We start from the raw sequence: 13,730 nt of genomic DNA on the forward strand, positions 1-13,730 counted from the left end.
GCAACCCCCCTGGATGTTTCCTTGCCCCACACTGCCTGAAAACCTCGGTTGCCCAGCCCCACTGCCCACCCAACTGGCAGGCTCCCTCTTCCAGTCATCTGCTTGTTCTCTGTTGTCAATCATGTTCCCGAGAGGTTGGCTCCAAGCTGCCTGGCCCTTGTATTGGTTATTGTACCTCCCGCCCCTGGAGAGTGTCCGGCACATAATAGGCACTCAATTAACAACCGGATTAAAGAATGAAAAAAACCATCTTAAAAGAAGTAAGAGCAGGTGACTGTCTGTGTCTTTAGACAGCTTTAAAATCAAACCTGTTTTCCCAATTTCCAGAAGATTAAAAAAAGGCAAATAGTGTTCACTAAACTGAATAGCTCTTCTTTCAGTTCCAGCCTGTTGGCTGACTGCTCCTTGTCAAGAAGCAGGATGGTGAAGGTCACCTGAGCTCACTGTGGCCACTGCTCTCACGCGCGCTGGCTTGGCTGGAGGCTCTGCTTGTCTTCTAAGTGCAAGGAGTCAGGAGCTACAGTGGCTCAAAGTGGATCATTTCAATATGACTTTTCTGCCTGGTTGTCAAAGCCCTGCTCATTTTGCCTTCATTCTATCTCTCCAGCATCTTCTCCTGCTAAACCCTAGCACACCTTCCTGCCTGGCCAGACCAGCTCCTCTCTGATGTGTATGCTTTACTCCTAAACCAGCGGTCACTGCCATGCAGGTGATCTGAACAGGGATCCCCACGGTGGGTAGGAAGAGGCAGCGTTCATGAGAGGACAGGATATTCCAGGCAGAGGAATGCATACATGACAGCACTGAAACGCAAATCCATATGGAACATCCAGATAAATGCCTGTGGCCTCTAGTGCTATTTGAGTGTAAGTGTCAGGGCAAGTCTCAAGGGAGAGAATGTCCAGGAGGAAGAGTTAGAAAGGCTCACATCAGGACCAGCTGTGGGAGACAAGCTCTGGAGGGCTGGCTGGCCTTCTCCCTCCTTCCTCCCCTACTTGGGATCAGGGACATAAACTGTTCTGCTGCATGTAACGTCTAATCAAACAAATTATGCTAATTATCACTTCTGAATATTTGTTAACCTAAAACTTCAGAAAGGCTTAACTTAAAGACAGCCAGAATCCACTCTGTGCCAACAGACCAAGAGCAGAAGCAGCAGGCAGAGCCTTGGCGTTGAGCAAAATCCCCCAGGAGTTTGGAGCTTTTTTGAGGTCCCTAGGGAAGCGAGAGCCAATCCTAAGTACACCTGGCCAGTCTGAGCAGGGACCTGACTCCAGTGGGAGAGAGCCTGACTCAAATAGAGGGGGAGCCTGACTCAGGTAGGAGGAGAACCTGACTCAGGTGGAGAGGAAGCCTGACTCAGGTAGGAGGAGAACCTGACTCAGGTGGAGGGGGAGCCTGACTCAGGTAGGAGGAGAACCTGACTCAGGTGGAGGGGGAGCCTGACTCAGGTGGAGGGGGAGCCTGACTCAGGTGGAGGGGGAGCCTGACTCAGGTGGAGGGGGAGCCTGACTCAGGTGGAGGGGGAGCCTGACTCAGGTGGAGGGGGAGCCTGACTCAGGTGGAGGGAGAGCCTGACTCAGGTGGAGGGGGAGCCTGACTCAGGTAGAGGGGGAGCCTGACTCAGGTGGAGGGGAGTCTGACACAGATGGAGGGGCAGGAGGAGGGGTGGAGAGGTCTGTGCCTGACACTGGATGGACAGTTGTGCCTGCTTTGCACACTCTGGTCACTTGCAGACCCTGCCTGAGGATAATGCAGTAATTATGGAGAAATCTCAATTAGACATAGTCCAAAGCCCAGCGTTCGTTACATTTTACTTTATTAATCTCCACATAATTTAAAAAATCTTCATTGGCTCTTAATTTGGACCATGGCTTCTGTGTTCTTCTGTCAAAGCACTGAATGTGGGACATGCAGTAAGCATTTAGGTAATTTTGCTAGTATATAGAATGTGGAAGTAGAGATTTGAAGTTTAGCATTCCTAAATCGATAATAACACATTTTATAATAATGTTGAAAATATATTTCTTAGTTTTTTTCGTTGCTGTAAGATTGCCTCAGCTCTGCTTAATTTAATAATTCAGAAAACTCCGGAAACATGAACTTATTGCCACATTTGTTTTAGGAAATAGCCTTCTCCGTGTTATAATAACAAGGATTTGGCGTCAAATGACATCAAAAGTTCTGTATAGATATGCTTGAAAATAATAAATTATGAAATTATCACCATTTAGTATTTCTTATTATGTTTAACAACGTTGTGGCGAAACTTGGTGAATATTTCGTAAGCCGTAGACTGGACTAGGGACTATTGTTATTATTTCAAATGTAATTAATATTTAATTTGATAAGTTGTACTATTTCCTTCTGATATTTTATTCAATTTATTCCGTACATTTTATCAGAAAAGAGTAATCTTTTCTAAAATTTATTTTAGGTTTTGAAACTAACATGAACTTAACTACCCGAGAGGATCCTGGTACATCAGGAATTGCATCAGAGACTCAGGATAGAAATGCAAATAACCACGGAATTCAATTATCTAATTCACTCTCTAGTGCCATCACTGCTGAAAATGGAAATTCCATCTCAAATGGTAAGCGCTTTTTAAACTCAGAAGTAAATAGACAAAAGTTTTAGGTTGTATCAACTTCGTAGGGAGAATGGATTTGAAACATAAAAATGAAGTAGGCTTAAAAATTGGAAAACGGACTATAAACTATGAAACTTCACTATAGAGCACGTTGTCAACATATTGTTGGTTAAGTTAAAGAATCAAACTTGTGTTGGGCGCGAGCTGACTTTCAGAGATTTTTCTGGGGTGTTCGGTCTGCGGGAACCAGCATAAAGCCAGATTCATACTGAGCAGGAGGAGGCGAATGCTCTAAGAATATTTTTAATTAAAAGAATCTTCTTCTTATATCTAAAAAGTGTGAAGGAAAATAATATTGAAAGCATGGTAAACACCACTCTGGCTTTAAGTATTTAGTTTGAATGTATCAATGAATGTATCATTTAGAAACTGGCTTGGCTATGTGTATCCAAAAACTGGCGAATAGTGGTGTAAACAGATAGCTTACTTCTCTCACAGGTGAAAGAAGCCCAGGCTTTCTGGTAATGGCTGCCAGGAAGATTCAGACCAATCTTCTTCTGAGAATATCCAGAAGAGCTGGACAAAACACTTTTTTGTTGTTGTTTATTTAATGTGATTAAAAGCACTGGAAAACTATCAAAACACTGAAATACTGAGAAGGGACTGAAGAAGGGTGGCGAAAACAATGGGAGCCAAGAAAGGAAGCTTACATTCTAGGCTTTTCTCTGAGGGATGTTCAGGACACTTGCCTAGTCCACAGAAGGCAGCTGAGAGGCCAGGCTGTGCTGCTGACGGTCTGCTAAGATTGTGGAGACAGAGTCTAGAGCCTGCCAAGGCCGTGGGTGAGGCTTAAAGTACCCATCCTAAGGATCAGCTGTCCAGAACCAGAAACCATAGCTCATCTGTGAATCATCTCAATCCCTGAAGTTGGACTGACATCCTCTAGGATTGACAGGGCCCCCAGGTACCTAGGAGAAATATACAGAGATAGAGATAGAGATATAGACGTAGATTCAATATAGATATTAATCTATCCTGAAGGACAACCACAGCATTCCAGGCTTCAAAATGTTCTAAGAAAACATTTTCAGATAGAAAGTTCAACACGTAGTCAAAAAGAACCAGGCATGTGTGGACACAAAATAAGATGAAAAATTACAAGCAGAAATAGCAGTCAATTGTATTATATCCATGAGGGCTCAAAAGATTGGAATTCAAAAGCACATACTTTAAAATAAGTATGTTTACTATGCCCAAGGAGATAAAAGAATGAAAATCTCAGCAGAAATGGGAAACCATAAAAACGTGTCAAATGGAAATTCTGAAATTGAAGAATGCAGTCATAAAATTAAGTACAATAGAGGATGAGTTTAAAGTTAATTAGACAGTCATTTGAAAAAATGGGAGAAGTGCAGGATAAATCAGAAAATATCCAGAATGAGACACAAAGAAGCAAAAGAGAAGAATGGAAATTCCAGAAAATGCTTTAGAGGCATAAAAGATACAGGGAGAAGTATTCTTGGAATCCTAGAGAAAGAAGAGAGAGTATGTGAGCCAGAGAAAAGATTTGGTGAGAAATGTTAGAGAATTTTCCAACATTGATGAAAGTATCAAGAAACAGGTTTAAGTTGGCAGTTTCTTGTAAAGGTCAACATACTCTTTCCTTATGAGCCAGCAATCCGGCTGCTGGCTATTTACCCAAGAGAAATGAAAACGCTGTCCACACAAACACCTGTGTGCAAATGCTTACGGTGCCTTTACTCATAATCACCTAAGACTGGAAGTGAAGTGTCCTTTAACTGGCGACTGGGTCATATCAGTTATCTAATGCTGTGTAACAATTACCCCCAGAACTTAGAGGCTGAGTATCATACAACAAATGGGATTAATTTGTAGTTTCTGTGGGTCAGCAATTTGGGGGTAGCTGTGCTGCATGTCTTTGGTTCAAGGTCCCTCCTGAGGCAGCAATCAACTGTTGACCAAAACCATAGTCATCTTGATGCTTGATTGAGATGTTCCATTTGCAAGGTCACTCGTGGCTTCTGGCAGCCCTCAGAAGATCCACTTCCTAGCTCGCTCACATGGGTTCCTCCATAAGGGTGGTTTCACAATGGGGCAGCTGGCTTCCTCCAAAGCAAGCAATTCACAGAAAGCAAGAAGGAGCATTCATGATGGAAGCCACGGTCTTTACACAGCCCACTCTCAAACAGGACATCCAGCACTTCTGTCACATTCTGTTGGAAGTGAGTTATCTGTCTGGTCCACTCAATGGGAGTGGATTACGTGCAATTTGAGAGCCTAGAGGTGGACTCATTGGGGGCCATTTTGCAGTCTGACTAGCACATGGAAAAACTCTGCAATAAAAAATGAGGAACTACGATTACACACGACAAAATGGGTGAATCTCAGACACATTGCACCAAGTGAAAAAAGAATCAAAAGACTATAGGTATGTGGCTGGCCTGGTAGCATAGCGGTTGAGTTTGCATACTCCGTTTCAGTGACTTGGGGTTCATGGGTTTAGATCTCCGGCCCAGACCTACACACCACTCATCAAGCCATGCTGTGGCAGCATCCCACATACAAAATAGAGGAAGATTGGTACAGATTTTAGCTCAGCAACAATCTTCCTCAAGCAAAAAAAAGAAGGTTGGCAACAGATGTTAGCTCTGGGCCAATTTTTCTCACAAAAAATAAATAAAATAAGACTATAGGTATGATTCCATTTATGAAAAGGCAAAACTGTAGGGAGAGAAAACAGATGCGTGGTTGCCAGAGGCTGGCTACAGGGGCAGGGAAGGGACTGCTGTTTTAGTCCATTCACACTGCTGTAACAAGATGCCATAGACTGGGTGATGATACACAGCAGAAACTTATTGCTCACAGTTCTGGAGGCTGGAAGTTCAAGATCATGGTGCCAGCATGGTCAGGTTCTGGTGAGGGCTCTCTTCCAGGTTGCAGACTGCCAGCAGCCAGCTTCTCACTGTCCTCACGTGGCAGAAGGGGCGAGGGAGCTCTCTGGGGTCTCTGTTTTGAAGGCACTAATCCCACTCATGAGGGCTCAGCCCTCCTGACCTGATCACCTCCCGACACAATGACCTTGGGGATTAGGATTTCAATGTATGAATTTTGGGGGGACACAAACATTCAGACCACAGAAGACTGGAAAGGGGCCTGTGGTGCTGTTGACAGACAGGACTGCGTGTTTTCCTACACATTCACAGACATGTACATCTAATAAGGACGAATCTTTCTGTCTGTAAATGTGACTTTTGTTAAAAAAAAAAAAGTGCAAAGGCTAAGTAGAAAAAAAATAAAACTACTCTTAGGCATATCATAGTGAAACACTGGTAAAATAAAGACTAAGTATGAATCTTAAAAGCAGCCAGAGGTAAAAAGGCAAATTACCTTCAAAGGAGCAGCAATTAAAGTCCAAAGACAGTGAAATAACATATTTAACATGCTCAAATGAAATAACTGCCAGTCTAGAATTTTATAAATGATAAAAAGAAACTCCTGTAAGAGTGAGGAAGAGTTAAGGATATTTTTAGAAAAAATAAAAACTGAAAGAATTAAACAAAGGCAGACCCAGAATGTTCAGAGATACAAGAAAGAATAAACAATTTTAAGGTGCCAGCCCGGTGGGCTAGGGGTTAAGTTTGGCACACTCTGCTTCAGGGGGCCAGGTTCAGTTCCCAGGTGCAGACCAACACGACTCATTGGCAGCCATGCTGTGGCGGCGTCCCACATACAAAATAGTGGAAGCCTGGCACAAATGTTAGCTCAGAGTGAATCTTCCTCAAGCAAAAAAGAGGAAAATTGGCAACAGATGTTAGCTCAGGGTGAATCTTCTTCAGCAAAAAAAATAAAAATAAAAAAAGAGCAATTTTAAAAAATAGTGAAGTCTGGGGCTGGCCTGATGGCACAGCAGTTAAGTTTGCACATTCCCCTTTGGCAGCCTGGGGTTAACCCATTCAGATCCCCAGCATGGACTTATGCACCACTCATCAAGCCATGCTGTGGCAGGCATCCCACATACAAAGTAAAGGAAGATGGGCACAGATGTTAGCTCAGGGCCAGTCTTTCTCAGCAAAAAAGAGGAGGATTGGTGGCAGATTGTTAACTCAGGGCTGATCTTTCTCAAAAGAAAAATATATATATATATATATTTATATATAAAAGTAGTGAAGTCAGAAGAGGATAAAAACAATATTTAATATTATACATTGATAAATCAAACTAGCAGGTTATAATTTCAAAGGTAACCACTGAAAGAATAGTAGTGGGGTATATAATTTCCAAACCAGTAGAAAGAGCAAAATAGAATAATACAAGTCAATCAATCCAAAAGATGGCAAAAAAGGATAAAAATAGGACTATCTGAAAGGCAAGACAAATAGAAAGGTCTTAGACGGTGGATAGAAAAGCATATCTGAAAATCGTAAAACTTAATTGAATTCCGTTAAACTTTAAAAGATTGTCATCTGGTAAGTTCACATTAAAGATAAATTGATTAACACAATATTTTAAAGCCTAAGATTTCTAAGGAACCTGTAAACCGTGAGGATACTGAAAGTTTAAATGTCAAAGGATAGAAAAGGAAAAGATCTAGCATGCAAGTATTTAAAAACAACAACAGTTCTCATCTACTTGGAAGATAAAAATGAAATCTCTATGTAATCAATGGATTCAAAAGAAATCATCAAAAAACTTTCTAATTAATGACTATGAAAATGTAACTATGGGAAACTTCTAATGTATTAATCAATGGAGATTTATAGCTTTAAATATACTCTTTCGAAAGAAGAAAGGCTGAAAATTGGTGCTAAAAATGTCATTAGAAACAGAACAACAAATTGAACACCAAGAACATAGAAGGAAAGATGAAATAAAAATGAGAATATGAGTTATGGAAATATAAAGCAAGCAACAAAGCCAAAAGTTGGTTCTTTGGTTCTTTGAAAAAATTTGTCTGAGACTGATGAATTGACAATTCTCTTGCAAAGGTGAGAGAGAGATAAGCAAGGTGGACACAAATAACTAGTTGTGTGGGTGGAAAAGGGGCTCCACCAAGACCTTGCAGAAATTAAAAAATAATAAGTGTGTATTATGAACAGTTTATGCCAAAATAAATTTGTAAATTTAGATGACCAGACGCAATTCTCAAAAAAAAAGTACAACTACCCAAAATGGAGAAAAGAAATAGGAAAGCTATGTAATAATGTAAATATTTAATTAATTTAATTTGTAATTGAATGCTTTCCTACAAGGAAAAGTCTAGTCCCAGATGGCTTTCTGGTAAATTTTCCCAAAATTCTAAGGAAGAAGTAATGCCCGTGTTACATGAACTCTTCCAGAGACTAGAAATTACAAAGGAAAAGGGGAAAAAAAGAAATAGAACTCTCCCAGCCTGCTCAAATAGCCACTTAGTTTATGACAAAATTGGCATTGTAGGGCAGTAGAGGAAGGGTAATCAATTGCTCTCCAAGTGAGGAATAAAAGAAATTTGACCTCTACTTCATGTTTTCCACTCAAAACATTCCTGGTAGATTACAGATCTAAAAGTCAAACATAAAATAATAAAAATTTATAGGAGAATATCTTTTTTACCTCAGAGGTGGGAAAAGAAAGAAGCAGTTCTTACACAGGACACAAAAGAGTGCTAACTATAAAGGAAAGTATATATATATATATATATATATATATAGGGAGAAAATATTTCTCATACACTTAGCCAATAAAGGATTATATTCAGAGTTTACTTAAATTATAAACAAAAAAAGCCAACTGAGTAGAAAATTGGATGCAATACGTGAATAAGCACGGAAATAAACATTTTTAATAGAGTCCAGCCTCATTAGTAATTAGAGACATGAAAATTAAAACCACAACGTGCTACAGGCTCTGCGGAATCACAGACTGCCTGGCAAGCATGAGGAGCTCTGTGCGAGGATCACCACGGAAGTCAGAATGTGACTTCCTCTGGAGGAGAAGAGTGATTGGAGACAGAATGATGGGACTTCTGGGTAGCTGACAGTGCTCTATTCCTTGATTCAGGTGGTAGTTACAACTCCACAGTTTAAAAATATTGGGGAAAGTAGAGGAAGAGAGAGGAAGGGAGATTTCAGAACAGATGTTAGATACCCAGACTGTGGAACTCCATGGCCATCAGAGACTGAGGCTTCACCGTCTTATCACTGACTGCCCTCAGCGTCAGTGCTGATGTAGTTTTCAGCTGAGCATATTGCTGACCAAAGATGTCCACTGCTGATTTATCAAGGAGGAAGGCGAGAACAGTTATAGGCTAGAAACTAACCAGGGCAGTTTTAACCACGTCACACTGTTTGGGATGAATCTGGAGGTGGGCAGTTGGTGGGGGCAGGATTTGTTCAAGTTTAGCATTAAGGGCTCTGGAGTAATGAGAGAATGTTCTGTTGGCACTCAGAAAAAATCATTGTTTTAATACACACACACACAGAAAAAAACCCAAAAGTGTTTATGAGTCTTACCCCACCAGATAAGCAGGGATTACTTGTAATGGTTAGAAGTATTCAGCTCACAAGATGGACACTTTTTGGTGGAAGAGTGGGGGAGAGTAATGACACAGGTTAGACACAGAAGGCTTTTCCAGATCAGCAAGAAAGACATCTAGAGAAAGGAGCTACAGCTACCAAAAATTTGTTACCACCCAAAACAGACAAAAGTTCAGCAAAGAATGATATAGGCTCCCAGGATCCCAAAATATTAGCCTTTCTTAACATTTTCTCTTCACTGACTTTAACAGCTTTCTTAAAAAATATATTATTATTCATATGACATTTATAATTTTATGCAGGTTAATTTTTATAACCTGCATAAATTGCACATGCTGTATGTGACAATTTGGAAAACACAGGGAACGATAAAGAAAGAATAAAAACTACTGTCAATTCTATTACCTAGATATGTCTAATATTCCACTGTGTAGAACCTTATTTTTTTCATGTAAATATTATGTTTATATAATATACTTGGTTTTATTTTCATGAAGTTTGAGTTATACTATACATATAGTTTTAATAGCCTGCTTTTTTTCCCCTTGGGAATATCATGTAATTTATTTCTATGTCAACAAATATAGATCTGCATTGTTTACAGCTAGCCATTAATTGTAACCAATGCATAGCATGCCATGATATAGGACTATCGTGATTTAAAATAACAAAGCCCTTTGTGTTAGATACTGAAATTATCTCCCAACTTTCCACCCTCCAAATAACAGAATGTTTATAATGTACTGCTCCAATTTGATTAAAATAGGCATTTTGTAAAACTTTCCATGTTACAGTGTAATGTTCAGATTTATGTGTGTTTAGATAGAAATATAGAGATAATCTTTTTAAAAAAATGATTGCTTTCTGAAATCTCTGATGATAACCCCTTGCAAGGAGGTAAAGATAGCAAAAACAATGTATGTTCTTACATTCAAACTGAATATTAAAATAATAAAAATGGAACTTGGGTAACAATAATAGTCATCAAATGCGTAACAGAGGAATATTTCACAAAGCTTGCATACACCTAGTAAGAAGATAATTCATTCCTTTTTCAATAGTAATTTGAGGGTATTTAAGGATAAACAGCAAACAAAAAAGAGAATTTAAAATATATTAGAATGATCAAATCTGAATACACAAATATTTTAGAAAAATGGCCATATACCCATCACTTTTGCTAAAATTTCGCTCCATGTCATTCTTCATAGCTCACTTTGGATGACGTATATCTTACCATAAAGAGAAGATAGAAACTTCTTTCACCAAAGTATTTAATTTTTCTGTGTTTTGAGTCAAAAGGCAAAAGCTATGGCTTGGGAATGGTCCTAGCAAACTTAATACAAAAAACTGTGAGTCAGCAAAAAGAGGAGGATTGGAGGCAGGTGTTAGCTCAGGGCTAATCTTCCTCAAAAAAAAAAGTAAAAAGCTGTGCTTAAAAAAAACAAGAAAAACAAAAACAAAATTTAGTTTTACTCTAAAGTCAAAATAAAGCCAAAAAACAACAGAACAAACAAAAGACCCTCTAGACCAAAGTGGAAATTTCTGTGGACTACACTCCTGAAATTAATAATATAAAATTACTTCTCTAGGAATACTGGGCTTCTAAACTTCTACATGTGACAAATAGATACGTTCAAACCCCAGAATACAGACTTACAACATACGTTGTCCCTTAAATGCTTTTAGGAACCAGATTTTAAAATAAAGCTAGTTCTGTGTTGTCATTAATTGAAGACTGCTTGAAAATCTCGAGTTACACATATAAGAGGAAAATTATTTCATTTGGGATTTCAATCTTTCAAGGCAACTTGACATGTTTATCTTGATCTTCTGTGTGAATACTGTGAACTTCTGAGTTCCTGAAGACTTCCCATGATTATTAAAATATCCAGCACAGTTCCCTAGATTCTTAGATTGAAGCAATATTGCCTATTACATATGAACCAGTGAGTCCTACGCAGGGGGCAGAGTCAGGAAACTTCTCCGAGTCAGTGTGATAAAAACTGAACAAGTATTACACATGTGCAGCATATGATAGATACTTGATCATTAAATTCTTACAGCAGTTATTAGTCCTGATTCATAATTCACAACGTGGAGTCGACGTGCTTTCTAAATAAAGGCAGAAGATGGAAATAAATATTTAAAATAACTTGAAGTTCTAATTGAATCAGAAATAGTGTTATTTTCTAGGAAACGATTTCTCTCTGGAATGCCAGTATCTGCATGCTACCTCTGCTTCCCAGAAATAATTATCTGTTTGTTCATTTGCTGAAATATAGTTATGTGTGGGTAATTATAGCTATCACTTACTTTAATTGCCATCCTTTTGCTGATGTGAACACAGACTTAGATCTTTTTTTGTATACTTAATTATTCCTTGGGCTTGCGGTTATTTATCATTAGATTAGAGAACAGTTTTTAGTGTGAGAACATTTTAGTTATATCAAACAAAATATTGCAAATATAAGGATGTTTATTTTGTGGGAAAATACAGATATAAAAGATTCCAGCTAGGCCATTTTATGTTCACGATGATTTTCTTTCTTGCCTCTCAATGAATATACGTTTTATTGCTGGGCATCAGGAAAAATGGCAATTAAAGAATACAGTCATTATATTTGATTTTACATTTACCATTCTGTGAAGATTGTTACTTTTTATCTGCATCATGTTTATCGTCAGTGCACAGTAAGGATTATCTGTGGTGATAAAAGACTTTTCACAGGGAAGGACTGGGTGAGACCATTTGCAACCAGGAGGTCTGCATAGACTCCAGCACCATATTGAACTTAGCACAGTTGGAGCACCAAACCACAATGAATCTGGGAACATCAAAGAATGGCTTTCATCAGCCATCCCTCCCCTCAAGATGGATCCAGACCATTGGCAAAGGAGCCTCTGGTTGGAGCTCATGAAATATATTCAAGTATATGTTTTAACACTTCACTTTGTTTGTGGGAATTGTCTAGTTTCTTTGGAATTTACACTATTGTCTGACTCAAAGGCTACCTTCCAGAGAAAGGAAGCCCTCACTAGACAATTTGGAATATTGGGCAATTGTCTATTTTGAGCAACAGAAGGTAGCTTTGCAAAGAAAGCAAGTTCCTCGGGCATTTGGAAAGCCCTGCCCCACTCCTCCTTCTGGTTAAAAATATTTTGAAGTCATATTAAATAATTTCTAATTTGGGCTTCATTTAATTAAATTTCCTCCACCGTAATTAAGAAGTCAAGGTTGAAAATGGCTGGATTGAAATACTGACTGCGTTTCCTTCTCTCTGGTAAAGGCTGTAGTATTCTCCCATCCTTAGTCTCAAGTTCTTGGAGTCATCTTTCACTCCCTTTTTCTTGTCTCATACCAATACATTCTCTAATACTCTTGCTGGGTGCACACAGCCTTCAAAGGCTCAGGTGGAGGAACACAAAATTGGTGCTCCCAACTTAAGTTTCCCAGCATTGTTGCATTGCTCCTGTTTGCCTGGGTTCACACCCCAGCTCTGATGCTTACTAACCCCGTGACCATGAACGAATTACTTAACCTTTCTGGTTCTCAATTTCCTCATCTGAAAAATGGGGATATCAAATCCCACGGCTTGCCTCATGGGATTATGAAGACTTAGTATGATGAGGTTAGCACAAAGCTAGTGCCCAATAAACATTACCTATACACAACTCTCATAAAAATCTTAGATATTTTAGAGCTAGAAGATTCCCTGAGGATTTATATAAAAAAACACCCTCCAAAATGATATGTATAAGGTAGATGAAGTGCAAGGCAGTGAATTAATTTCTCCAAGACCATAGAGGTTATATGCTAAAATTGATGCCTTCTGACTTATTTGCACATAGACCCAAATACACACGTGTGTAGTCAAACATGCATATCATTTTGATGGTCTACACTGGTATTCAGGGCAATGACAGACATTACAATTTGGAGCTTCTGGGATGAATGGAACTCAGGATATACAGGTTGAGTTCAGGGGAAGGATCTGTTTTACCTTTAGGCTGGAGGATTCAAAATAATATAAAGGGCAGAATGGCAGGAGGAAGCCTAGTGAAAGCCGGGTGCACATCAGTCAGTTAAAGCATTTATTAAACACCAATTGCATGCAGGCAATGTGCAATGCATAGAGAGCAATAGGAAATCTAAGCAACTCAAGGTGTGCTTCTTGTGCGAACAGAGAAAATACATAGAATGTTGACAATTCATCTTGAGAGATCACAGAATAGAGCAGCCAGTGACAAATGTCAAATCAACCACCTAAATAATGATTTTCTATTGCCTCCACATAGAAGAGGAGATTCCTGTGGGCTGGGATAGTTAAGGACACTTCATGGTGAAGGTTGGGATTTTTAAAACATATAGGATTCAGACAAGAAGGGAACACCTTTCACTGAAGAAGATTTACCCCACCATGTCTTTGTGGCAGGGGTGTGAATGGGCTGCGTTGATGGAATAGATAAGTAAGTAAGATAGGAAAGAAAGTGTTGAGTGTACAGGGCATTGAATGCCAATTTAAAGTGTCTCTGAAAGGGTTGTCCTTATGTGGAGGGGGCGCTATCTGCCATTTTGGAGAAATTTACCTGATTGTATCATT

At 39.2% G+C, this 13,730-nt stretch overlaps 1 protein-coding gene across 4 annotated transcripts in view; it reads left to right on the top strand.

Moving 5' to 3' along the window:
• MYO16 (myosin XVI) overlaps positions 1 to 13,730 on the top strand; it is a 599,178-nt gene that overhangs the window by 553,782 nt on the left and 31,666 nt on the right. For all 4 annotated transcript variants that reach the window (XM_070520138.1, XM_070520137.1, XM_070520139.1 and 1 more), the window contains exon 33: positions 2,438 to 2,596. In XM_070520138.1, coding sequence (XP_070376239.1) covers positions 2,438 to 2,596 — 159 coding nt within the window. The remainder of the gene's footprint in view (positions 1 to 2,437; positions 2,597 to 13,730) is intronic.

The sequence above is a fragment of the Equus asinus genome, chromosome 11, assembly GCF_041296235.1.
Source record: "Equus asinus isolate D_3611 breed Donkey chromosome 11, EquAss-T2T_v2, whole genome shotgun sequence".
NCBI classification, from domain to species: Eukaryota; Metazoa; Chordata; class Mammalia; order Perissodactyla; family Equidae; genus Equus; species Equus asinus.